This window comes from Anabrus simplex, chromosome 13 (genome assembly GCF_040414725.1).
Source record: "Anabrus simplex isolate iqAnaSimp1 chromosome 13, ASM4041472v1, whole genome shotgun sequence".
Classification (NCBI taxonomy): Eukaryota; Metazoa; Arthropoda; class Insecta; order Orthoptera; family Tettigoniidae; genus Anabrus; species Anabrus simplex.
In genome coordinates, this window is record NC_090277.1 from 6,164,065 (window position 1) to 6,190,930 (window position 26,866).

The window sequence follows — 26,866 nt, forward strand, 5'->3', positions numbered from 1 at the left end:
AAAATATTGATACGTAATTGAAAATGCTCACTGCCCCTCGACACATCGCTATTACATTACCAGCAGCTTCCTTTCATCATAAACTATTCAACCAGGTCGCCCGTTTTACCAGGATTCACATATCCAAGGCACTGCACCACATATTACCTCAGTCAACTAACAATGTGAAACGTTAGCACAACAATAAGCCGCGCCGGAGAACAAAAAGCAGATAAGAATAACGACAGATGAGACTGAGCGCAGCCTCCATGGACCAATCAAAGCCAAGACAGATCAAAGAATACAATAGGTACGCCCATGCGCAAATATGAAACCAACATGGCGGGTACTCAAGCTGAGCATCAGCCATGAATAACAAATAAAATATATAGCTCTGCGCTGAGAACAAACAAGGCGCAGAATTAGAAAGATAAATACAACAGGTCGATCGACATATCATCCTTTTCTCCCCCACACATCCAAAGTCACATGCATACCACATTCACGCACACACAATGAGGGTATCGGGAAAATAAAACACGAAAGGCCGTTCAGATTTCGTAGTCAAATACAAACCATAAATTATGACTCCACGGTCATTATCAGCGGGTCTCACGTACTCAAATGTTTGCGTGCGGCGTGCAATTACACATAAGGTCAGAACTGAACATTACTTTATTCACATCACTGGCATGTTGCGCCTTGTACAACCTGGATTGGTTTCTCCTGCGGTCGAGACAAGGGGCACATCATGAGGATCACGCAGTATTAAAGCACGCAGTGCACCAAATCATTGCTACACTGAAAGCTACGTGTGAAATGATAACAAATTACAAATACAATACGTATGTTTGCGCGACTGTATTGAATTTTTATAAACGCGTTCCGATTGTTCAGCATATCTCGCTGACTGTCGGGAAGCAATGTTTTCAACTTTATTAATATCTGCTACACTGTGATTCTCTCAAAACAACCTCAACAACATGGGCTTTTACAAAGAATATTACTCGTCTGCCAGAAACTGCAGTGTGGTTGAACAAGATCAGATCTCCAAATCATATGCCGTCCTTTACGTAGGAGAACAGACCTATAAGGTTTTAATAGATTTTTGCCGGATTAAATAGCTTGTATTTCAACTTTTAGGTTGGACCACTTCTCATGCATTATTAAAAAGAAGTTATCTGTGAGCTCGCACGTTCCTAAATCGTCAGAAGTTTCTAGCACGTGATATCGTGATCAGTGGGAAAGGACAACATCCACGTAACAAGTGACAGCTTTTCAAATGTATGACTACACTGAATTTGACATGAGGTGTTGTTTACGCCCATGAGTACGTTGATGTGTAATGAGCTTTGTGCATGGGATATCTGTTAGTGGAATGTTCAGTATCATTTCCAGTCTGTGACAGTTGTAGTGGAGTTGAACTATTGGTTACATCGTTTTAATTTGTTACTGTAGATCGAGACCAGGCGTGAGCTACGTGGATCATCGACCTCCAGATGGCGGAGCACCTTTTTTCAGATGCGACGTCTGTGCCAAATACTTCAGCCAGAAAGGCAATCTAGCACGCCATATGCGTACCCACACGGGCGGGAAGCCAAATTGTTGCATTGTCTGTGGAAAATCCTTCAGCAATAAAAGCCATCTTACAGTTCATATGCAGATTCACACAGGCCATAAGCCATACTTGTGTAAGGAGTGTGAAAAATACTTCAGGTATAAAAGCCGTCTTAAGGTTCATATGCGGAATCACACAGGATATAAGCCATACAACTGCCATGTCTGTGCGAAATCCTTCAGCCGTACGTACAGTCTTAGTGTTCATAGGCGGATTCACACAGGCGAGAAGTCGCTATTGTGCAACGTTTGTGGCAAATCCTTCGGGCTAAAAAGCAATCTTACAGTTCACATGCGCACTCACACAGGAGTTAAGCCATACAGTTGCCATGTCTGTGGTAAATCCTTCAGCCATATAGGCAGTCTCATAAATCATAGGCGGATTCACACACGCGAGAAGTCGCTATTTTGCAACATCTGTGGCGAATCCTTCGGCCAAAAGTGCCATCTTACAGTTCACATGCGTACTCATACTGGAGAGAAGCCATACAGCTGCCATGTCTGTGGGAAATCCTTCGGGCAAAAAGGCAGTCTTAAAGTTCATAGACGGATTCACACAGGCGAGAACCTTCAGCTGGAGGGGACACCTAGGAGATAACTTGCGCACTCACAAAGGCGAGAAGCCAGCACAAAATCCCACCTAGTACGTCACGTACGGACTCAAGCGTGCGACAAGCCGCAATGTGTGCGGCAAATCCTTCAACAAGAAAGGCATCATAGCAGGTCAAATGTGGACTCACACGGGTAATAACCCAAACCGCTGTATTATCTGTAGTAAGCACTTCTGCGGGAGAATTCTACTCTCGAAACACATGCAGAAGAGATGCCATACTGCTGAAATATCTGTGGCAAATCTAAAGCTAGAAAGTTAGTCTAACAGAGCACTACCGAACGCACATGCGTGTGATGGTAAACGAGGGCTCAGTAATGTGACAAAATGTTCAGAACATCATGTAACTTAAGCATGTACGTATGAACCACACTGGAGGGATGCCGCACTGCTGCGTGTTTGGTGGCAAATCGTTTGTCCGCAGCACCACGCTATCTGTGCGCACGACCGTCACGTCATGCCAGGCTGAACCCGTACGCGTTGTAATAATTTTCTTTTTCTTTGATATACCCACTAACTACTATACGAGGGTTTTGAGTCCCACAAGACCTCAAGAGATGTAGCCAGGTACGTGCGATCGCACACAGTGTAGAAATATTTCTTTTTTCAGCCAGACAGCAACATCTCGTCACACCTCATGATGTACACCGGAGAATGGTCCCTATGAGGCATTTTCTCTGCGGTAGAATCCTCAGACAGAAAAAATGCGTGGTCCGTGTTGTGAAAAGTGCAAAGGACTTTTCTTGAGTTTTCTCCTGATCAATCCCAGATCATGTACATCCACTTCTTCTCAGCCCAGGACGACCCCTTTTCTGCTTCCAGACATTAGTAGAAGTGTGGTCAGTAACACTCATTGAGGAGCCGTCTAGATGCGAGGGTAAAATGTAAGCCGGATGTACACAGGAATCATTCGACAAAGATGAATGTAAGTGGTACAAGACTAGAAACGCAGTAGAAAGATATTCAAACGTTAGAATAAACAAATCAAGGGAATAAATAAGTGCCGAATTAAGTCATAATAAATTGTTGCTGAAGACTTAACACACCTGTGCTCCCCCTTAGTACATTTCACTAGTGTGTTCCGTTAATTATAAGTAGACCAGTACCTCAAAACTGTACCTTCGTCTTCGGCTCTTGTACGAGAATGTTGTGTCTGGCGACTTGTTCTGAATGCAAATTTGAAGTTCAATTTCAGTGCCCGTAGGTTCTCATGAAGGTCACGTCAGTGGAAGTGAACTTAATTTTCTCGAGATCGTTGTGCCTGGCAACGATTAACTTCGCAGCGGTGCCTTACTCGGAAGATAAAACAAGTCCTGTTGCAAAGGGGTTACCACGTACCAGCAGTCCACAACCATCATTGGAAGACTTTGTGGGTAGCGACCACGTTTCCGTTAGCTGAGACAGCAACCTACTCACAGTGTCCGGTTTGTGAAACCTAGGGTGTTTTGCCGACATCTTCATTCTTGGAAGTGGTTGACCTCTACCCCCACCACCAGTCCCGTACGTCAAAGAGAAAGGATCCTCTCTGGGGCAAAATCCCGACATCTCGGCGAACATAGTGAAGGTTGGTTAGGAAAGCTGCCACAAGCTAACTACCCTTTTAGTGGTCTTGTACGACAGGCAGGGGTCGGAACAGTTCCACACCACCCTTGCTTATACAAGTGCAAGTAATTGCACATCTTTAGGCTATATTTTGACAAACCATTATTTCTTTTGTTCAGTCACAAGCATTGAAGGGATTTAGATCACACAAAATTTTGTGTGGATTTTATTACCAGATTTCATACCTCTGTGCGAATGGGCGATAGAATAACACCCATGGTATTCCCTGCCTGTTGTAAAAAGCGATTAAAAGGGGCCCAGATGCTCTAAACTTGGGAGCATGGGTTGGCAGACACAGGGTCCTGATCTGAGTCCTGGCATTGCTTCCACTCACTTGTGCCAGGCTCCTCACTTTCATTTATCTTATCCGACCTCACTTGGTCAATTCTTGTTCTTCTACAAGCCTGACATATTAGAGCACAAGAGGCCTATGAATTCTTTCTTTTTCATGCCCTTCATTGCCCTTGACTTTCATTGGCTAATGTCTTCGTTTTTGTTATATTGGATACCTTCCATATTTCCCCTCTGATTAGTGTTATATATAGGATGGTTGCCTAGTTGTACTTCCACTTAAATCAACAATCACCACAACCTCATACCAGATGTAAAGATTGGTTTCCAGAAATTTGATAACTATTAGTTCTAAGAAACAGTGGGCCTATTATTATTACAATAATCCATGGCGTTGGACCAACCAACCCTAGGTGAGCTCAGGAGTAAAGGATAGAGGGATAGAAGAAGAAAATTCTTAAAACCATCCATGATATCATTCTGTAAATACCTCACTATTTTTCAGGTATGAAAGAGGTTAGTGTCATCTTCCATCCTGGATCTAATTATCCTATAGAATTAGTATAGGTCCAGAAGAGATTCCTGGGACACTCCTAGCTTTATAGCCTTTTTAGTTGTACATATTGTGCCCTATGTTTTAAAAACCTTCTTACAGGTGTTCCACATGTACCAATTTTGATTAGTTATGCCATTAGCAACTCCTGGTTCAATGTATCAAGCTTTTCGTGAGTAAGCCCATGGCTAGATAATCTTTATTTAAGGCATCTTGCAGCTGAATCAAAATATCAACCATTGCATTCATAATATTTTTATTACGTGGGAAACCGCATTGGTAGTCATAAAATAATGCTTAGAAATTAAGATTTAGCCACTCAATTATCACTGGTTACCAGATAATAACATGCAGGTCAAATCAAAAATACCTGCATCTGGCTAGCCGAACTTGTCCTCGGATACTACCGGCACTAAAACAATACACCATTACTATTATTAGATAAGGACAAATGTTGAATGAAAAACCCTCATTGTACCTGCTAGATTTTGCAATTGCAGTACATACATAAATAATATATAATGGCAATGTTTGCTCCAAAGCTGAGTTTTGTGCGAGTGGCCATACTGGGGAGATCTCCAGTAACAATGTTAAAAAAAGGAAAAATGTTCCACCTTTTCAATACAATAACACTGTTGCACAAATCAATGTAGCAACATATTTAATTTAATTTATTAGAGGACTGGTTTCGACATCTGTCCGTGTCCTCATCAGCCTACACAAAAAATGGCAAGAAGTTAACACTTATGACACTTTTCTTGAATTACAAATAGAAGTTCATGTAGAGGTTCTTGAGCACTCTTGCTACTCTTGCTGATCTTGAGGTTAAAAAGATGTAGTATAGTTTACAATTGTTGTTATTAAAGGAATAAAATTTTGGTTGCTAGGTAACAAATGATATAATTTTGTTTTAGTACTTCAAAAGGAGGATAGTGGTATATATAAAGACTCTTAGAATATGAGACTATTAGTACTTATATGGATTTTTTGATATCTAAGGAAAGGAAAGAAAATAAAAATAAGAAATAGAAAAGTGAAAATGGTAAGGTAAGTATTATTATGAGGTTCACATTTAATTTAGCCTTGTCAGGAAATACAAGAGGAGGTAAGTTCCGAAAACTGAATATAGGTAGGGGAATGGAGGGGGTAAGGGAGTAATGGGAGTAGTTTAAGGTGGGTCAGGGGGGTGTTGTGGTAAGAGCAAGTAGCGTGAGAATGTGTTGTGTATTACGTGGAAGATTGAATGCCTACTGGTCAACTTGAAGCCTTTGAAAACTAAAATAAGGAAGTCAAAAAGAATGTTCGGTTTCTCAGACAAATCGTTAAGGTTTTTGGTTAGGATTAAAATATTGATCAAGGTGTATTAAACAATTTTCAGTGATGTCAAGAAGAGGGCCTTTGTTTAGGGTACTGATAATTTCAATGTCTTGGTCTAATGTAGTGAAGATGCCTCCTCCTCCTGTTTGAAATTTGAACTTTGGCGCGAGATTTGAATTTGTAAACAAAGCCACGTGCTTCTTGACAGCTGTCATCGACAACAACGCATCGCTAACCTCACTGCTGCGATCTTGACGGGCCTAAACCACACTGCTGCAACTAAACTTCACTAGTGCGAGATTTGTATTGGTAAACAAAGCCACGTGCTTTTTTGACAGCCACGCGCTTTTTAACAGCTATCTTTAAACAACGCATCGCCAACCTCAGTGCTGCTTTCTTGACGGGCCTAAACCCCAGTGCTGCCAACTAAACCTTACTAGCGCCAGATTTGAATTGATAAACATAGCCACGTGCTTTTTTGACAGCTGTCTTCCGCCATCCTGCTTCGCAAACCTCAGTGCTGCACTCTTTAACTACTACCTTTCAAAAGTGGTGGTGGCAATTAGAAAAATTCCACGTGCTCTTCTTTGGAAACAAAACCACGTGCTTTTTTGACAGCTGACAGCAGCCATCTTTAATGAACAGAGCATCGTGCTGCCCTCTTAATCTCTCTTGCTTGGAAACAAATCCGCGCGCTTTTTAGACATGCAGCCATCTTTAATCAACAGAGCATCGTGCTGCCCTCTTTAGCTACTTACGTTTGAAGTGTGATGGAGGGCAATTTGAAAAATTCTATTTGACAGCAGCCATCTTTAGTCAACAGAGCATCGTGCTACCCTTTTTATCTACTTACCTTTGAACTGTGGTGGCGGTAATTTCCACATGACATCTCTCATCTGCCATCTTGCATCGCTTACCTTTCCGTTGTACAGCTGTTATCCTCAATTTTGCATCGCAAACCTCAGTACTGCCCTCTTTACCCATTACCTTTGAAATGTGGTGGCGGATAATTTGAAAAATTCCGTCAGCTGTTACCCGCCATCTTGCATCGCTTACCTAAGTGCTGCTATCTTTACGGTACTAAAACTTATCGTGGTGGTGGTGGGAAATTTAAAATCTCAGTGCTTTTTTTGGCAGCTGTCATTCGCCATCATTAATCACGAGAGCACCGTGCTGCTATCTTTATGGCACTGCGGGTCATTTGAAAAAATTCCGTCCGCTGTCATCCGCCATCTTTAATCAACAAAGCATCTTGCTGCTATCTTTAGCTACATACATTTAACATGTGGTGGCGGCAATTTGAAATTCTATCCAGATGCCATCTTTAATCCACTGAGTACTGTGATGCTATCTTTAGCCACTACTTTTGAATTGTGGTGGCGGATAATTTGAAAAAAGTATTCCGTTAGCTATTATTAACTTTAATGCATTTGCGAACCTAACCTCTCATCTACTATCTTGAAGGAGACCATCCTTAGTTTACAACAAGATGCCCCTCCCGACGCTAATTACTATTTAGAGGTTACTACCCAAGATGGCGGTGGCTGTTATGGGTACCTCCTCCTCCTCCCCTACCTCCTCCGCCTCCTCTATCTCCCGAAAAGTAACAGAAGTAGCGAGAATGATTGCGGGTACAAGATGTTGTAGATGTTTCACTACTTCTACAATCATCTGTCCATTCTTATCCTGTAAAATTCAAATACCATCCTGGAACAAAATAATGTAGCCCTGAGTATATTCGTTTGTGAACGGAGAAATAAATCACGTTAAGGGAGGGAATCGTCATTTCCTGTTCATGTGTGTGTTAAAATGTTCAATATGTGCTCGCAAGAATTTGGAAGGGTTGATGTTTTAAAATATCCGGTTATTAGTTATCCGGAAAGATAGAATAACCCTATGATAAGTGTAAGCACCACGATAGCATACATCAAATATGGAGTTTTCCGGATATGATGAGGTAGAATTATTCCTGATGTACATCTGTGGCAGTGGTCGGTAGTTAACTTCCAAAGAATCAAGGATTAGCTGAAGGTCGTGGATCAGGCGATCAACCACAGCACATTTTCTACACTTTTTATCCACGTACCAGAACACTAGGATCTGATTATCAGGCTTCCACTCTGTTAGCAAGATATTTAGGTATTATTCACAGTGAATTAATTGTTATCTGAATTCGAACAATCGCCATAGACTTTCACCCTTGTGGTGCCAATACATAATCTAATATACACAGTTGCTACATTGTACTCTATGTGTCCTCTTACTTTGCGATTTCCTTTCAGATATCTGTGTTCAAGACTGTATTTATGTTCACCTAACCATGTGCTACTTTCATTGGGTATAAATTAAACTCAAATGTTTTTTCTGAAAACTTTTCATTTCATTTTACAGTTCTGTGTTTTCCATTACTGTTCAAAAGTCTGCCAGGTTCTTTTCAAGTATTTGTGTTTCTTCTTTATTAGAATCGAAATTTATTTCTTTTCTTTCTTTCTTTCTTTCTCTATTTATTTATTTATTTATTTATTTATTTATTTATTTATTTATTTATTTATTTATTTATTTCTCCTATCTCAACCCGTTTACCCTACAGGGTCCGATCTTCCTGTTCCGGGGTTATCTGAGAGGTGAAAGAAGGTGCGGGCTGAATGGGTCTATCTACGAAAGTCAAAGATTCTTTTAAAACTTAGGAATGGAAGTTATATTTCTTTTCAGAAAATCGAATTGCTAACAAACAAAATTCTTCACTTTGCGAAAGAACACGGAATCTGGTACAATGACAATTTTGACTCCAGAATAGAGAACCCGAGAACAGATAATTTACAGGTTCATTGAGATTCAAGCTCCAAATTTACAATTTTACAACGTCACTAATGCAGCGATTAGTTATATAAGGCGGGATATATCCCAATAAATAATTTTTATCCAGAGCACTTTGCTCCAACCGTTACAATTTACGGCCTTCCAAAGGCACCACTCATCATTACAAAAATCTCAGAAAAGAGCTTACGTGCCCTCCAAATTTTACCAAGGAGGCTGGCTCCCAATTTCTTACAGCCAACTCAAGGGAAATTTACACAAACCTTACAACTTTTGGCCTCTCTAGGCCCAACCTACTATTGACAATTTAGTTAACACAGGCGTATCTAGTACCCATACTACCGGGCCTTCGTGAAAAAGAAGAACAGGTTAAATTACTGGCCCAAACTCAAAAATGTACGGATGCGACACTTGCGCTTCTGGAAAACCAAGATTTAAAACGTTACTTGGGCTTATTACCGACGTAATAATTTATACCCTCTCCGTAAATACTTTAGTACTGGCTGCATGGCTATTGAAATTTGTGTCCTTAAATTGGTTTGCTGGTACGTTATTCATCAAGTGATTCATGGTCTCAGATACCATGGTTTTCAATACTCATAAACATGAATTTCCGCCGGCTTTAAAGGTAATGAATGTGCCCATCTGTGGTGTATGGCCAGACGGTGCCTTTTTCCAGTATTCTCCTGCATTCTAGTTTCGTCCGTATGAACTACCTCGCCACTCGCTCCCCTCCACTGGGCATGAATGCGCACGTGATCGTTGTGGTTGTGGACTGTCTTGCAGGCTTCTGGGTAGTCGCCATTATCGTTCTGAGAGTGAGGCGAGATGGAAGGGGGGCGTGCTTCTCTGCTTGGCGGGATGGATAGTGTAATTATCATGGACCCAGGGTGAATTTGTTTGACAGGGTTTATGCCCTCGTGAACTTCGAAAGTTTTTTTTAAATTTTTATTATAATTTCATCTTCATCGCCTGGAAATTTTGACTGCCTTCTAAGGATTTCCTCTAGCATACGTAAGTAAGGATATGAAGCTGAAGCTACTTCTCGACTACGGCAAGATGGTACACTGTAAGTGTTTTTCCAACTCTCCGTGTGGTGAACTGAATGTTTCGAAAGGTGAAATGCGTACCCAGACATAATGTAAACCACCTTTGTTTACTGTAAATTAATATTAATTATTTTTCTTGGAAATTGTATATTTAATACTTAATGCTTGGTTGTGGCCTGCTAGGCCTAATAGGTAGGGGTCAACACAGTGTTTTGGCAAGGTTACTAACCAAGCGAGTTGCCACAAGGGTGTGGGGTTTACGTTCGTATTCCATTTCAATTTTAACTTCATTTCCTTCTTCTTAATTATATTTGAAAATTTATGTACTTAGTGTTTTCGTGGTAATTCGGCGTTCTGTTTTGTTTTGTCTCTTAATATGTATTTGCGTATTGTTGATTGGTGGCCTGTGATTGGCTCTTTCCCTTGATTGACCGAGTCGCCATGCGAATGCTAATGTTGATTGGCGGTGATGCTGATTGTTGATGTAATTTAGTACTGTGGCTGCTTTAACCTGCTTTTCTTTTAATTCAATTTAGCATTCTTCCTCTCCCTGATGGCACGTTTTCCTACCCGTGTAGCGGACCTGTTTATTATTATTTTTGGGTAAACTTTTCTTGAAACTTCATCGCGATATTCCACCCTTCTGGTAGAAGCTCCTTGGAATATACTCCAAATAACATTTCAGAATAAAAAAGCAATTAAGTGAAAATTGTTTCTCGGTCTGATAATGTATATGATTTTGGTATGAACCTTGCCATGAAATCTATTGGTATTTAAAGAATATCTAAAGGTTAAAGAGGTGTTTCGGAATTTCGTGTAGTCTTTGTTAATTAATTAAATTACTTTCTAATGAAACGGTCGACCGTAGTTTTTTAAATCTTTGAGCACTAAGATTTTTTGGTATATTTCCATTGAGGATTATTTTATTAAAATTGTAAGCTTCTTAAAGTCTATTATTAAATCTCCCTTTGTGGTTGTTGTTTTTGAAAGTGGGTAAGTATTATAAAATGATGACCAGTTCTCCATTTTATCCCCCCCTCTTGTGTCATCGGTATACTTAATGGTGAGTACTTGTTAATTTTTCTTACTTGATATTTGTTTGGACTCACACGTTTCCACAACTCTGATCTGTACTTATATTTTTCATGTATGGTCAGAGCATTTGTGCTGTCACTTGGGGTAATTATGTAATTAATTGCGCTAAGTACAGCTTGTGGCCCGATCATGCCGAGGCTAATCCCACATTACTGAGGTGAGTAGAAAGAAAGGTTAATTAATGCTTTACAGGAAGAGAAACAGTTACAAAATCGTAGTCGCCTCAAGTTAAATTGAAGGGGAACTCGAGAGGGTAACGCACTCTCTATCCCAGATTTACAGTTCAAGCCTTTATTAAATGTTACATTAGCAAGAAAAAGGTTACATTTTATGAACCAGAAGGTTACATAGTAAAAAATTAGAACCTTCTCCTCGGGGCAATTTGCGGAGATAGCTACAGAGATAGAAAATTGGTGGCCATTACCTGGGCTGATGTTCTGCCTGCCGAAGAATGAGGCACCCCGCCTCCTCTCTTTACACACACATTCAGATATTCGAAGATGAATAAGACAAGGTAACATGAAAAGCCGCAGCTTATATCCCCGAGACGAGGGTTCGCAGAGGCTCTGGATTAAATCCGGACACACTCTCTCATTTTTATTGGCTAAACAAGAAGCTACAAGAAGCTTACGATTGGCTGAAAAATAATTACAGAAAATTTTTAATGGCCAGACTCATAAGCTGGCGGGATGGGAAGGAAGTGTTGCAAACTTGGAAGTACCAAAATAAATGAAAGTTAATTTAGTTGAGAAAACCTATAAACACAAAACATCTTTAAATCCACCTTGAACCAGATTGCATGACCTCAGTTTTTATAGAGACATCTATGGAGAAAAGTTCAAACTTCTTGATGTACACTAAAACAAAACAAATAAATCCAATCAGTTCAGGAAACTTTAAAATAACCTATTACTCAGTTTTTCAGTAGTAACATTTTCTTGGCATTAGCAGTTTCACGTTTTGTTCGGTAGATAGTGTTCTTTAAGGCGCTTCTTTTAAATGTGCGGTGTAGAGGGCGAACCTCCCGGTACAGACTTCCTCATAAGGTTATTCCCAGCTGTAAAACAGCAGAACTTTGAAAGGAAGGAATGTTGGAATTTCACAGATCAGAAATTACTCCCTGAAGGTCCATTTTTAGAAAAATAACTTGTAAAACTAGTTTGAAGCCTTCTTGCAGTCGTAGAAGTTTGACAGACACAGTTCAAATCTGACCGCAAGTGCGGCCGCCGCTGCCGATACCCAGGTGATGTCCCCCGGATCACCCAAGAACCCTCAGATACACCTCTCCCGCTACTATGAAAGGGGTAGTCGTGAGTAATATAATACAGGGATTCTGCGGCCTCCTCCTCCTCGGGCTCCCAGGGGCCTCCTCCTCCCGAGGGGCCTTCCCAGGGGCCCACTCCTCCACCCAAGGGGCCTTCCCAGGGGCCCGTGCCTCCTACTACTCCCGAGGGGCCCACTCCTCCTCCCAAGGGGCCTTCCCAGGGGCCCGTGCCTCCTCCTCCTCCCGGGAGACTTCCCAGGGGCCTGCTCCTCCTCCCGCGGGAAATTTGAATTGGTAAAGAAATCCACGTGTTTTTTGACAGCTGACATCCACCATCTTTAATCAACAGAGCACCGTGCTGCCCTCTTCATCGCAGTAGCTGCAAATTCGTCACCTGTCATCCGCAGTGCTGCCATCTTAACGGGCCTAAACTTTAGTGCCACCAACTTTACCTCACTGGCGCGAGATTTGAATCGGTAAACAAATCCACGTGCTTTTTTTACAAATGTCATCCGCCATATTTAATCTATAGAGCACAGTGCTGCCTTCTTTAGCTACTCACCTTTGAAATGTGGTGGCGGATAATTTGAAAAATGCTTTCTGACAGCAGCCATCTTAAATCCAGAGAGCACCTTGCTGCCCTCTTTAGCTAGATACCTATGAAATGTGGTGGGAGGCAATTCCACGTGACAACATCCATCCTTAATCAAGAGAGCACCGTGCTTTCCTCTTTGTGGTGGTGGCAAATTCAACGTGCTCTTGTTTAGAAACAAACTCACGCGCTTTTTGTCATCCGCCATCTTTAATCAACAGAGCACAGTGCTGCCCTCTTTAGCTAGATATCGTTGAAATATGTTGGCGGATAATTTAAAAAGAAAAATTCTACAGCAGCCATCTCTCGACGCTGATTGCACAAGATGGTGGCTATACATGACTCCTTAAAGGTGTTTATGCAAGATGGCCGCTATACATAGGTTCTTACGAGAGGCCCTTGGGATGCTTGCGCATGATGACGTTTGCTCTTATGAGGCGGCTTATGAGTCCTTGCACAAGATGGCTTAAGACGCCCTAAGGACGCTTGCGCAAGATGGCGGACGAAAGATTGCGGCTATACACGACTCCTTATGAGACGAATTAAGGGTGCTTGCGCAAGATGGCTACCGCTCTTATGAAGAAAGCTAGCTTAGCGGCTAACGTGTCGTGCTAGTTCGATTCATTAAATTTAGGGCTTAAATGCAAAATTAAATATCTCGAAAACGGTGCACCGTAGAGCAAAACGGACAAAATTTTTCTGCCAAATACCCAGGTTCGCAGTATGAGGAACAAGAAAACATAGTCTAATGATGGGATCATCGGTTCGGTTCCTACTTAGGCCCTTTGGCATTTCCTCTGTTTTAGTTTGTATTGAAGCGAGTCTTCGTAACATGATCAGGTCTAGCTATGGTAGAGAGTATAAGGTACCGTGCTGGTTCGATTCATTAAATTTGGGGCTTAAATTCAAAATGTTATATATCTCGAAAACGGTGCATCGTAGAGCAAAACGGACAAAATTTTTCCGCCTAATACGTGGGTTCGCAGTATCAGGAACAAGAAAAACATAGTCTAATGATGAGATCAACGGTTCGATTCCTATTTAAGTCCTTTGGCATTGGCGGCTATCTAATTCTACAAGATGGTGGCTGCTCTTATGAGACACAAGATGGCTTGAGACGTCCTAGGGATGCTTACGCAAGATAGCGGTCACAAATTGGTGACTATACATAGCTCCTTATGAGACAGCCTAGGGGTGCTCGCACAAGATGGCGGCTACTCTTATGAAGAAAGCTAGCTTAGAGGCTACTGCGCGAGATAACGACTGCTGTTATGCATGCGGTGGAGGGCAATTTGAAATTCTATGTGCTTAATCAACAGAGCACCCTGCTGCCCTCTTTAGCTGAAATGTGGTTGCGGATAATTTGAAAAATTATTTTGACAGCTGTCATCTTTAAACAATGGCGACCATACATAGGCTGTCAAGGCCTTATCATTCTCCTCTTCCTTCTCTACCTCATCCTCCGCCTCTTATGTCAAGGCATAGCTTTATATCGAACAATTTAAACCTCCATCGCGAAGGCAAGCGTGTGCAGCGATAATATTATTGTGCATGTTTAGACTTGCGAAACATAAGAAGAGTAGAATCAAACGCTGTACTCGATGCAACATGTGATCAGAACATTGATTGATGTGTTCAGAACACAAAATAAGTGATCAAGACTAGAATCGAACACTGTACTCAATACATCATGTGTTTAGAACATGTCAGGGGATACCCTTGTTCTAAGAAGATCAGATTGAAACATAACAAGACTAGAATCGAACACTGTAATCGATGTTGTTAACTTCAAAATGTGATCAGAACATTGATTTCTGTGTTCAGAACACAAAATAAGTTATCAAGTCTAGAATCAAACACTGCACTCAATACAACATGTGTTTAGAACATGTTAGGGGGTACCCTTGTTCTAAGAAGATCAGAATAAAACATAACAAGACTAGAATCGAACACTGTAATCGATGTTGTTAACTTCAACATATGATCAGAACATTGTTTTATGTGTTCAGAGCAAAAGTACAATTTTGAATAATGATTTGCTTAGTGTAAAATCAAAAACTATGGAAACAAACTGTGCATATATCGCGTAGCTAACTCGCTCAGTAAACGATATTGCAAAACTACAACTTCAATGATTTGCTTAGTGTGAAAATCAAAAACACACTGTACACATACTGCGCAGCTAACTCGCTCGGTAAACGATATAGCAAAAGTACAACTTCAAATGATTTACCTTCCATCAGTCGTCTTGTGTGAAAATCAGTCGAACAAGTTATCGCATAAACATGTAGCATGAAATATCAGTCAATCTGTTGGCATGGGTTACAAGCATGTAGCTTATGCGGGAAGTAAAATTAAACAGAACGCGTGTGCTATAAGAAATACTCTGCTTACTTTTAAGTCCGTAGCTGTTGAACAAGTTATTACATAAATATGTAACATGAAATATCGGTTCGGAAACATATTGTTTCAATCTGTTGACATGGGTTACAAGCATGAAAGTCGTATAATACAGGGATTCGGCGGCCGCCACCGCCACCCGAGGGGCCCTCCCAGGGGCCTCGTCCACCACCGCCACCCGGGAGGCCTTCCCAGGGGCCCATGCCGCCTCCTCCTCCCGGGAGCCTTCCCTGGGGCCTGCTCCTCCTCCCGCTGGAAATTTGAATTGGTAAACAAAGCCACGTGCTCTTTGACAGCTATCATCGACAACAACGCATCGCTACCCTCACTGCTGCCATCTTGACGGGCCTAAACCTCCGTGGTACCAACTTAACCTAACTAGCGCGAGATTTGAATTGGTAAACAAATCCACGTGCTTTCTGACAGCCACGTGCTTTTTGGCAGACAACAACACATCGCTAACCTCAGTACTATTATCGTGACGGGCCTAAACCTTAGCGGTACCAACTTAGCCTCACTAGCGCGAGATTTGAATCGGTAAACAAATCCACGTGCTTTTTGACAGCTGTCATCCGCCATCTTTAAACTACAGAGCACCGTGCTGCCCTTTTTATCGCAGTAGCTGAAAATTCGTCACCTGTCATCCGCAGTGCTGTCATCTTAACGGGCCTAAATCTTAGTGCTACCAACTTAACCTCACTAGCGCGAGATTTGAATCGGTAAACAAATCCACGTGCTTATTTGACAGCTGTCATCCGCCATCTTTAATCCATAGAGCACAGTGCTGCCCTCTTTTGCTGAAATGTGGTGGCGGATAATTTGAAAAATGCTTTTTGACAGCAGCCATCTTTAATCCAGAGAGCACTGTGCTGAATTCTTTAGCTAGATACCTTTGAAATGTGGTGGCAGGCAATTCCACGTGACAGCAGCCATCTTTAATCAATAGAGCACCGTGCTGCCCTCTTTGTGGCGGTGGCAAATTCTACGTGCTCTTGTTTGGAAACAAACTCACGTGCTTTTTTCTGACAGCTGTCATCCGCCATCTTGCACCACAAACCTCAGTGCTGCACTCTTTAGCTAGATACCTTTGATATGTGGTGGCGGCAATTTGAAAAATTCTATGTGTTCTTGTTTGGAAACAAAGCCATGTGCTTTTTTGACAGCTGTCATCCACCATCTTTAATCAATAGAGCACTGTGCTGCTATCCTGCGGGCAATTTCGTCAGCTGTCATCCGCCATCTTTAATCCACAGAGCACCGTGCTGCCCTCTTTAGCTAGATATCTTTGAAATGTGGTGGCAGCAAATTGAAAAATTCCACGTGCTCTTGTTCAGTAAACAAACTCACGCGCTTTTTGTCGGCTGTCATCCACCATCTTACATCGCAAACCTCAGTGCCACACTCTTTAGTTACGTACCTTTGAAATATGGTGGCGGATAACTTAAAAAGAAAAATTCTACAGCAGCCATCTCTCGACGCTAATTGCACAAGATGGTGGCTATACATGACTCCTTATGAGACGCCTTAAGGGTGCATGTGCAAGATGGCTGCTGCTCTTATAAAGAAAGCTAGCTTAGAGGCTAACGTGTCGTGTTAGTTCGATTCATTAAATTTGGGGCTTAAATGCAAAATGTTAAATATCTCGAAAACGGTGCATCGTAGAGCAAAACGGGCAAACTTTTTCTGCCCAATACATCGGTTCGCAGTATGAGGAACATGGTAGCATAAGAAAAACATAGTCTAATGATGAGATCGGCGGTTCGATTCCTACTTAGGCCCTTTGGCATTGGCAGCTATCTAATTCTACAAGATGGCGGCTATACATAGCTTATTATGAGACAGCTGAAGAGCGCTTGCACAAGATGGCTGCTGCTCTTATGAGACTCCCTAGGGGTGCTTGCGCAAGGTAGCAGCGACAAGACGGTGACTATACACAGCTCCTTATGATACGGCCTAGAGGTGCTCTCACAAGATGGTGGCTGCTCTGATGAAGAAAGCTAGCTTTACATCGTGCAGGTATCTTTACAGCACTAAACCTCATACCTTTGAAATGTGGTGGCGGGTAATTTGATAAATTCTACGTGCTTTTTCTTAACAGCAGCTATCTTTAAACAATAGCGGCTATACATAAGCTGTTAAGGCCTCCTCTTATGTCAAGGCATAGCTGTATCGAACAAGTTTAAACCTGCATCGGGATAGCTAGAGTAAGCACGTGCTGCAGTGATGACGTCATTATGCATGTTTAGACTTGCAAATCACTAAAGAAACATAACAAGAATCGAACACTGCACTCTATGCCGTTAACTTTACCATGTGATCGGAACATTGATTGAAGTGTTTAGAACACTAAATAAGTGATCAAGACTAAAATAGAACGCTGTACTTGATACAACATGTGTTTAGAACATGTCAGGGGATACCTTTGTTCTAAGAAGATTAGATTACCGCACATTCCTTGTAGGGCTAATAGGTTAAATGGCTAATGGGCAAAAGGGCTAATGGGCTAAAGGGCTAGGGTGCCTCTCGTCTCTCTATCCGGGCTTGAGACCGGCTCTACAACTAGAGGCGGAGTTAACACCCTAAGGAAGGGAGAATGTTAGGAAATAATCTATACGAATATAGCTACTCGATCGACTATATACTACAGATGGATGACTTAGGTGAGGGTAAGCGCTTACTTAATAATACCTACACGACGTAATTCATGCTCTATTTCAAAAATATCTTCTTTGTACTGTGTGTAACCAGCATCATGATAGGCTCTTAGCAGTTGTAAACGTTTTACGAGTACGTTGGGCTCTTTACAGTATCTTGTATCTACATAGGGTAACAGAAGCTTGTTGTGAACTTTGAGTCTATATGCAGACAGTTGATGTGTAGGGACTTGTTTTGATGTAATACGTGCTTCAGCAGTAGCGTTTCTAGGTACAAACTTAACTTGTTTCGATAGCGATGAAGCGTTGAAATTTCCTTCTTCTTTACCTTGCATCTCTTCTTGAGATGTTTGCACTGCGACAGAACGTGTAGTAGGCTTAGGAAATGAAGTAAAATTATCAAGCTGTAATGGCAATGAAACATTATGATTTTCTTCTTCTTCTACCTTCCCTTTACTACTGTTTTGGTCAACATCATTATCCTTATTATCATAATCATGATCTTGCCTCTCTTTATCTTGAAGTTTGTGCTTAGTAACACAACTTGCAGCAGGCCTAGACAACAAGGGAGAATTAAAAATCTCTCGCAGAGGTGTTTGTATTTTGTTCTCGATGAAGCTACATTACATGCGGCTTCATGACGTTGAGCGTTGTATGCGTTCTTGAACTCTCTTCTACAATGTTTGCATTGAAAAATTGTCCTACATGATATCTCATGACGTCTCTTGTGATAGCTTCGGGAAAATGCTTTTCCACACTCTTCGCAAATATACCTAGAAATAGGTTATTCTATGACGGACTTTTATTTTCTGCTAACAGATTCTTCCTTAAATCTACTTGACATTTGTTACTATCTACTCGATGATGCGAACAGCTTAGCGATTAACAGTAAACTAACACAAAAGCGTATAACCAAGGTAGCAACAGTAAGGTGTAAGCCCATGAAGATGGCAAGAGTGAGGTTAGCGACGTCCTGTTGTTGGATTTTAAATTCCGCGCTATAACATGCATAAGGTGGCAGCCTTGAGGTTTACCGCCGTAAAGATGGCAGCAGTGAGGTTAGCGACGTTCTATTGTCCTTCAATGTGAGGTTAGGGTCCGTCAAGAAGACAGTTGTCAAAAAAAGCTCTTGGCTTGCTTTACTAAACGAGAGCACGTGGCTGTGACGTCACGGTTACGCGGTATGCTACGTTAGCATGCGAAGTTGAAAAATCCTAGCCTACGCAGTTAACACTCTGCTATGTTTACAAGATTCTTTTACACATAGTTATTCTTTATGCTTTATGTTCGTGCACATACGTTATGTTAAGATAACAGCACATGCACGCTCGCGTAGAAGTTGTTTAGTACGTTAGTTGATGTATGCATTATCAAAAGGTGATATGTCCACGCTTTTAAACCTTGCTATTCTTACTGCTACTATGTTCGCAAGATTTTTAAACATCGCTATTCTTTGTGCTTTAAGTTCGTGCGCATAGGTCATGCTAAAGTGGCAGCACAAACACATGTGAACGTTGCACATTCTAGCGGAATGTGTTTAGTATAATAGTTGATGCATGCAAAATCGATAGGCGATGTGTACACGCTTTGAAACTTAACTATTCTTCGTGCTTTAAGTTCGTGCACATAGGTTATGCTATCATAGCAGCACACTCCAGCGGGATAAATTTAGTACTCTAGTTGATGCATGTATAATGTATAGGCAATGCGTACACGCTTTTAAAACATTGCTATTCTTACTGCTGCTGCTATGTTCACAAGATTTTTATACATCGCTATTATTTATGCTTTAAGTTCATGCGTATAAGTTATACTAAGTTAGCAGCATACTTATAAGTTTGTCGCACGCTCTAGTGGAAGAAGTTTAGTACGAAAGTCGTTGCATGCAAAATTAATAGGTGATGTGTACACGCTTTGAAACATAACTATTCTTTGTGCTTTAAGTTCACGCACATAGGTAGCAGAACACAATTGCGAACGTTGTACACTCTAGCGGAAGAAGTTTAGTATGATAGTTAATGGATGCAAAATCGATACGTGATGTGTACGCGCTTTAGAACATAGCTCTTCTTTATGCTTTAAGTTTATACACATAGGTTAGCAATACACATATGCAATCGTTGTACACTCTGGCGGTAAAAAATAGTCGATGCATGCAAAATCAATAGGTGATGTGTACACGCTTTTAAACGTTATTCTTTATGCTTTAAGTTCACGCGAATAGGTTATGCTAAGATAGCAGTACAATCTAGCGGAAGAAGTTCAGGGTGATGTGTACACGCTTTGAAACATGGCTATTCTTTGTACTTTAAGGTCATGCGTATAGATTATGCTAAGATAGCAGCACAATCTAGCGGAAGAAGTTTAGTACGAGATTCGATGCATGCAAAACCTATAGGTGATGTGTGCACGACACGTTAGCCCCTAAGCTAGCTTTCTTCATAAGAGCAGCAGCCATCTTGCGCAAGCACCCTTAATGCGTCTCGTAAGGAGTCGTGTATAGCAACCATCTTGTGTCCGCCATCTTGTGCAGGCATCCTTAGGGCGTCTCTAACCATCTTGTGCAAGGACCCTTACGCCGCCTCATAAGAGCAACCGCCATCTTGCGCAAGCATCCCTGGGGCTTCTCATAAGGAGCCTTTTATAACCGCCATATTGCGCAAGCATCCCAAGGGAGTCTCATAAGCATCTATGTATAGAGGCCATCTTGCATAAGCAACTTTAAGGAGTCATGTATAGCAGCCATCTTGTGCAATTAGCGACGAGAGATGGCTGCTGTAGAATTTTTCTTTTTAAATTATCCGCCACCATATTTCAAAGGTATGTACCTAACGAGCGCAGCACTGAGGTTTGCGATGTAAGATGGCGGATGACAGCTGATAAAAAGCGCGTGAGTTTGTTTACTAAACAAGAGCACGTGGAATTTTTCAATTTGCCGCCACCACATTTCAAAGGTATCTAGCTAAAGAGGGCAGCACGGTGCTCTCCTGGTTAAAGATGGCGGATGACAACTAGCAGAACTTTTCAAATTGCCCGCTACTACAGAGGGCAGCACGGTGCTCTCTAGATTAAAGATGGTGGATGACAGCCGACGAAATTGCCCGCATGATAGCAGCACGGTGCTCTATTGATTAAAGATAGTGGATGACAGCTGTCAGAAAAGCACGTGGCTTTGTATCCAAACAAGAGCACATAATTTTTCAAATTGCCGCCACCACATTTCAAAGGTATCTAGCAAAAGAGTGCAGCACTGAGGTTTGTGATGCAAGATGGCGGATGACAGCTGTCAGAAAAAAGCACGAGAGTTTGTAAAGCACGTGGAATTTGCCACCGCAACAAAGTGGGTGGCACGGTGCTCTCTTGATTAAAGATGGCTGCTGTCACGTGGAATTGCCTGCCACCACAGGTATCTAGCTGAAGAGGGCAGCACGGTGCTCTCTGGATTAAAGATGGCTGCTGTCAAAAAGCATTTTTAAAATCATCCGCCACCACATTTCAGCTAAAGAGGGCAGCACTGTGCTCTATAGATTAAAGATGACGGATGGCAGCTGTCAAATAAGCATGTGGCATTGTTTCCAAACAAGAGCACGTGGAATTTTTCAAATTGCCGCCACCACATTTCAACTAGAGAGTGCAGCACGGTGCTCTCTTGATTAAACATGGCGGATGGTAGCTGTTAAATAAGCACGTGGCTTTGTTTCCAAACAAGAGCATTCGAAATTTTTCAAACTGCCGCCACCACATCTCAAAGGTAAGTAGCTAAAGAGGGCAGCACTGTGCTCTGTTGATAAAAGATGGCCGATGTCAGCTGTCAAAAAGCACGTGGATTTGTTTACCGATTCAAATCTCGCGCTAGTTAGGTTAAGTTGGTACCACTAAGGTTTAGGCCCGTCAAGATAGTAACGCTGAAGTTAGCGATGCGTTGTTGTCAATGATAGCTGTCAAAAAGCACGTGGTTGTCAAAAAGCACGTGGCTTTGTTTACCGATTCAAATCTCGCGCTAGTAAGGTTAAGTTGGTATCATTGAGGTTTAGGCCCGTTAAGATGGCAGCAGTGAGGTTAGCGATGTGGTGTTGTCGATGACAGCTGTCAAAAAGCACGTGGCTTTGTTTACCCATTCAAATTTCCCGCGGGAGGCGGAGGAGGCCTCTGGGATGGCCCCCGTGAGGCGGAGGCGGAGTGGGCCTCTGGGAGGGCCTCCAGTGAGGCGGAGGCGGAGGGGCCCTGGGAGCCCGGAGGAGGAGGTGGCCGTCGAATCCGCCTATTATACTACTCACCAACAGGGGAAACGAAAGGAAATGAGCGTAAATGAGCTCTAAACACACAACACGGGTTACATCAAAAACCACGGAGAAATATCACAAGGGGCTGTCCACCATTTTAGATCATGATCATCAAAAAACAATGATCATCACCAAGGATACTATAACTAATTGTTACACATGGCGAGAACCAATCCCGTAGGTGGACCAACAATGGTAGGGAAAATGGAGGCAAAAACAACAGGACATAACCCAAACACACGCCACAACCCAAATAAGAAATTTTAAAAAATAAGAAATTTAAGGAACAAGAAACAAACTTAGTACGAAAGGAAACCCACCATGATTATCCTTACTGGAACTCCCATGTATTAACCCAGTTTTTTAACAAAGATTATTTCGAACCAGAAGAACAGCAAAAGCTGGTAATAATCAAAATAATATTTTCCTACTTTCCTTCTTTTCTTTACCATTTTGCCCAAAATACTTTTTATATTCCATAATGTGATCGTTTTAAACACTACGTGTTTAAATAAGCCAAGCTAATACATTTTTAACCCGATAATAGTATTAAAATATGTTCATTAAATTTTCACAAGAAAGTTTGTCATAATTTTACGCCACACACCACCTTTTTGATGATTTAAAGGGTTTCTTCGAAGAAGTCACTGAGGTATTTCACCGCGGATAAAAATAGCAATGTAAACTTACAGTTTGGTTGCTCCAGCAGTAGAAAAGTTTCAGACATGGCCTAGCCATGCTAGCTTACCAGACGAAGATCACAAATTGCAGGAAAACAACAAACGAGGATGAAAAAAGGAACTCCTGAAGGTGTGGAGCACAACCCTCCACCTCTTATACTGTTATCCGTAGTCCATGCCGCTACATAACACGGCGACAAATACACAAGCGTCTTCTCTCCATGATGGGACCTCGGCGAGTGCGAGACTTCGCTTCCCTTCCTGCCTGGCCGACACAAAGCGTTGATTGGCCAGAGCAAGACGAAAGGGGAGAGCACCAGATAGTTGCCACTACTGCCGTAAGGTGGCAGTAACAACCAGGACTTATAAGAGCTCGAAGAAGAAAACATAACTTAGCGAAGAACAAGAAATAATTGTGAGAACACAGTTTAGGTTGTAGAATAATTGACACAAATTTCTACGCCGTAACAGCCCATGCGAAAACGTAGGTGGAGGAGAGACTAATACGAAACCTCGGTTTCAACCTCCCCCCTTAAGCTTTTCATATTTCCATACGTCACCCCTTTGAGGTAGTCCAGTCTTTAAAATTAAGCTAATTTTTTGGTGTTCCAGTCCACAACAAATAACAATCACTGGTACCGATTCCAACTTGGGATACCCATTGTATGCAGAAGTGAAGGCAATGTTCCTAACTCTCCACCAATCAATAGAACACAGTTAACAGTTACCTTTAAACTTACACTGTGCCGCAATTACTCACATAAAAGAGTTCAACTACGTGTCTAGGAGGAAGGTACATGTTCGCACGAGCGGAAGGGTTTGATCAGGTTATAGACAACATTTTTGATAAAATGCCACAGAACTGCCACAGAACTACCAATGTTTGAGCCAACCAATGGCCAACTTACCAAATACACTACAGAAACCATTGTAACTATCCAGGATTACAATGCCACACACATAAGATGAGGAATGAAAATATGAAACGGTAACACTGAACTGAGCAGAGACAAGATGAACAATAATATGTGATATCGAGAATGGTAGTAAGCTATCAGGTATAAGAACGACGTCCAATTACTAGACGATATAGTGACACACCCACCTGGTAAATGCTTACATACTCGTGTTTTACGAAGCAACGCTCTGCTATACTCTGATATTTGTACACTTTAATACGCAGATACTTTGAATATACGATATTCTAATTCTGATACTCTCCGACATTTTAGTATTCGACGAGTGAAAGCAGATTTGTGGGCTAAGTTACGCACTGTTCTTCAATGAATTCAACGTGGTTGTGTGTGTGGTACACAGACTAAATATGTTTGTTAGTTTCAGCTTTCACCTTTTCAAGACAGAAGAGGACCGCAACATGTTCTGTAAACTTCGCCAGGATGTTTCAACCACCATCTGAAGGATTTGGCTGTCATCATGATGAATTAAAATGTAGGCACTCTCTAACATGGGGAGGTAGCGATTGGAGCAGATCACCTACAACATGTGATCGAGCAGGGTCGTAAGTTGCTTATTTGACCGGTACCGTCATCTTAAGATTCCGTGATTAGATAATAATAATAATCAAAATTTAATATTCAAATTCTAGAATCCGCTTGTAATATATATAAATAATATTCGTGTGTCATTTGTGTGAGTGTGGAGTGAGTGTTGTAGTGATTATATTGTTCTGTGGTTTATTGAAATGTGGTTCTGACCTGCCCACGTGTTCACCATGTTGGGCCCAGGTTATTGTTAGCGTTGTTTAGGATGATTTAAGTTGTGTGGATTTAAACATTTATTGAATGTTATTTGAATGTTACGTTGAGGCAACATTAATGTACCAGACACAAATGGATAAGTGTTCTTTATTTCACAAGTGAGGGCAAAGATTCCCATACTTGTAAATATTGTAAGGTTCATTTTTAAGGCGTCAGATAATAAGAATTACCACGTGGTATTCAGTGAAATATTGTAGGAGTTTCGTGGAAATAATAATTATGAGAATGTAATTTAATAGTGATAAATCTGAAATTGACATGCCCTAAGTGTCAGCCATCTTGTCCGATTTAACATAATTGCCATAGAAACCACGATTCACATCGTAACTCTGCTCTACATATCCGGTGTTTGTTAAAGGAAAGTATCGACTTTTTTCGCTAGGTGAACTCAGGAAGGCATAAAGAAGAAAGGCCAATATTTATCTCGTTGTTAGCGGAATTTTGTGCGTAAAGGGACAACTGATCATACCGTGTAGTGCCAACTTTATACTATACATAGCTTCAAATTACACGGCCGGTGGATCGTTACGAAGTGGTGACTTTCATCATGTCAGAGAAGTGTACAACCCCAGCAGAAACAGATCGGTGCGACAACTGCAAAAAGCAAGTCGCCGATGGAGGCGAAGCTGTCGAATGCGAGATTTGTAACAGATGGCAGCACTTCGGCTGCACGGAAATGACTAAAGGGGAATTTGATATAATAAAAAGAAGACACTGCATGCTAACTTGGTTATGCAGTAAATTCAAATCAAAAATAAAGGCAATCAATATGGAAGAGGAACTACTAGATAAACTATCGACACGTATTCAAACTATAATAGAGTCCGAGAAGAATAGCTTAGTGCAACAAGTAAGGGAAGAAATGCACAATGCGTTGCGGAAGGAATTCGAAACTTGCAGATCTTCAGTAACTAAGTGTAAGGCGCCGAGTCCTCCCGAAAAACAAGGGGAAGGATCATCTTCGAATATCGGACCACCGAACCCGCATTCAGCAATGATTACAGATACTATAACCCCACATCAACGAGGAAAAATGGGACGTAAGGCAAGTGTGGCAAATGATGGACCCGCAATAGAGCCACAGCAGAAAAAGAAGAAATGAGCTCCAAAGCTTTGGAAAAAGAGAGGGAAGAAAAGAAGGAAACTACCTCAGAAGGGGAAGGAAAAGCCAAAGGAGACAGGGATCCCCACGAAATAGCATACCAGAGAAAATACCGTATTGAAAACGACCGTGAAAGGGACATAATTGACCTGGAGGAAAACTACAACCCGGAGGAAAGTACTAGTAACGTTTATGGAAAAATAAATAAAAGGAAAGCAGACCAACAAAGAGAAACGAATTGCAGGAACTTAGAAGATACCAGAGGATTAACAACACAAGAAACCCTTGAACACAAAGAACACTCACGGAAGGAATCAGTACGAGGTACGAGAGAAGGAGTTACGAGACTGAAAGTGGCGGAGAGAATTGCCTGGTTATACTTAGGAAGACTAGACCCAGACACTACCGAGGCCGATATTGTAGACTACCTAAGAGAAAACGAAGTGAAGGGTAGAATTTACTGTGATATAGTTAGTGAGAAACCCGGCTCAAGAGCATTCAAAATAGGGATTCCAATGATTGATCTTGAGAGAGTTCACAAAAGTTCCTTCTGGCCTTCTAGCGTGTTCTGCCGGCCCTTTCGGCAACCCTGGAAGTTTAGAGGCTTGCAGCAACGGGAATGTTGAAGGATTAAGAGGTGCCCTGAACCTACTGACGAAGAACACAATAGTAAAGTACGATATCTGCGTATTGAAAGAAACCTTCATCATAGAACATAATAGCATCATTATACCAGGATTCTACCACTACGAGGTAACTGCCTGGAGGAAGAGGAAGACCATCAGGAGGAGTCTCAGTATTGGTTAAACCCCATCTCTCCCCCTGTAAACAGCTAATGGGGGAAGATGACATACTCGTAATACGGACTAAGATTGGAGTAATTTTGGCAGCGTATTTCAACCCCGAATGCTCCGCAATGGATATTGTTGACAGTCTCGGCATAGCTTTGAACAAGATAAAAAAAGTTGAGAGAATTATATTAGCAGGCGATCTAAACTGTGCCATAGATAAGCAAAAAGGGAAAACCGGAGAAGTTGTGGAGTTCCTACAATCACACGGCCTACAGCTGCTAAACCGACAATCCGGCTGGACGTATGTCTGTCCAAACGGAGGGAGTACTATAGATCTCATCTTTACTAAGGGATTCAAGATAGTTGGCCCGGCTAAACCAGTTTGCTCAGAA

General features: G+C 41.7%; 1 protein-coding gene across 1 annotated transcript in view; it reads left to right on the plus strand.

The window, feature by feature from the left end:
• LOC137502941 (uncharacterized) overlaps window positions 1-26,490 on the plus strand; it is an 86,632-nt gene extending 60,142 nt beyond the window's left edge. Inside the window, exon 4 of the mRNA XM_068230160.1 lies at window positions 26,246-26,490. Coding sequence (XP_068086261.1) covers window positions 26,246-26,490 — 245 coding nt within the window. The remainder of the gene's footprint in view (window positions 1-26,245) is intronic.
• Window positions 26,491-26,866: the final 376 nt, after the last annotated feature.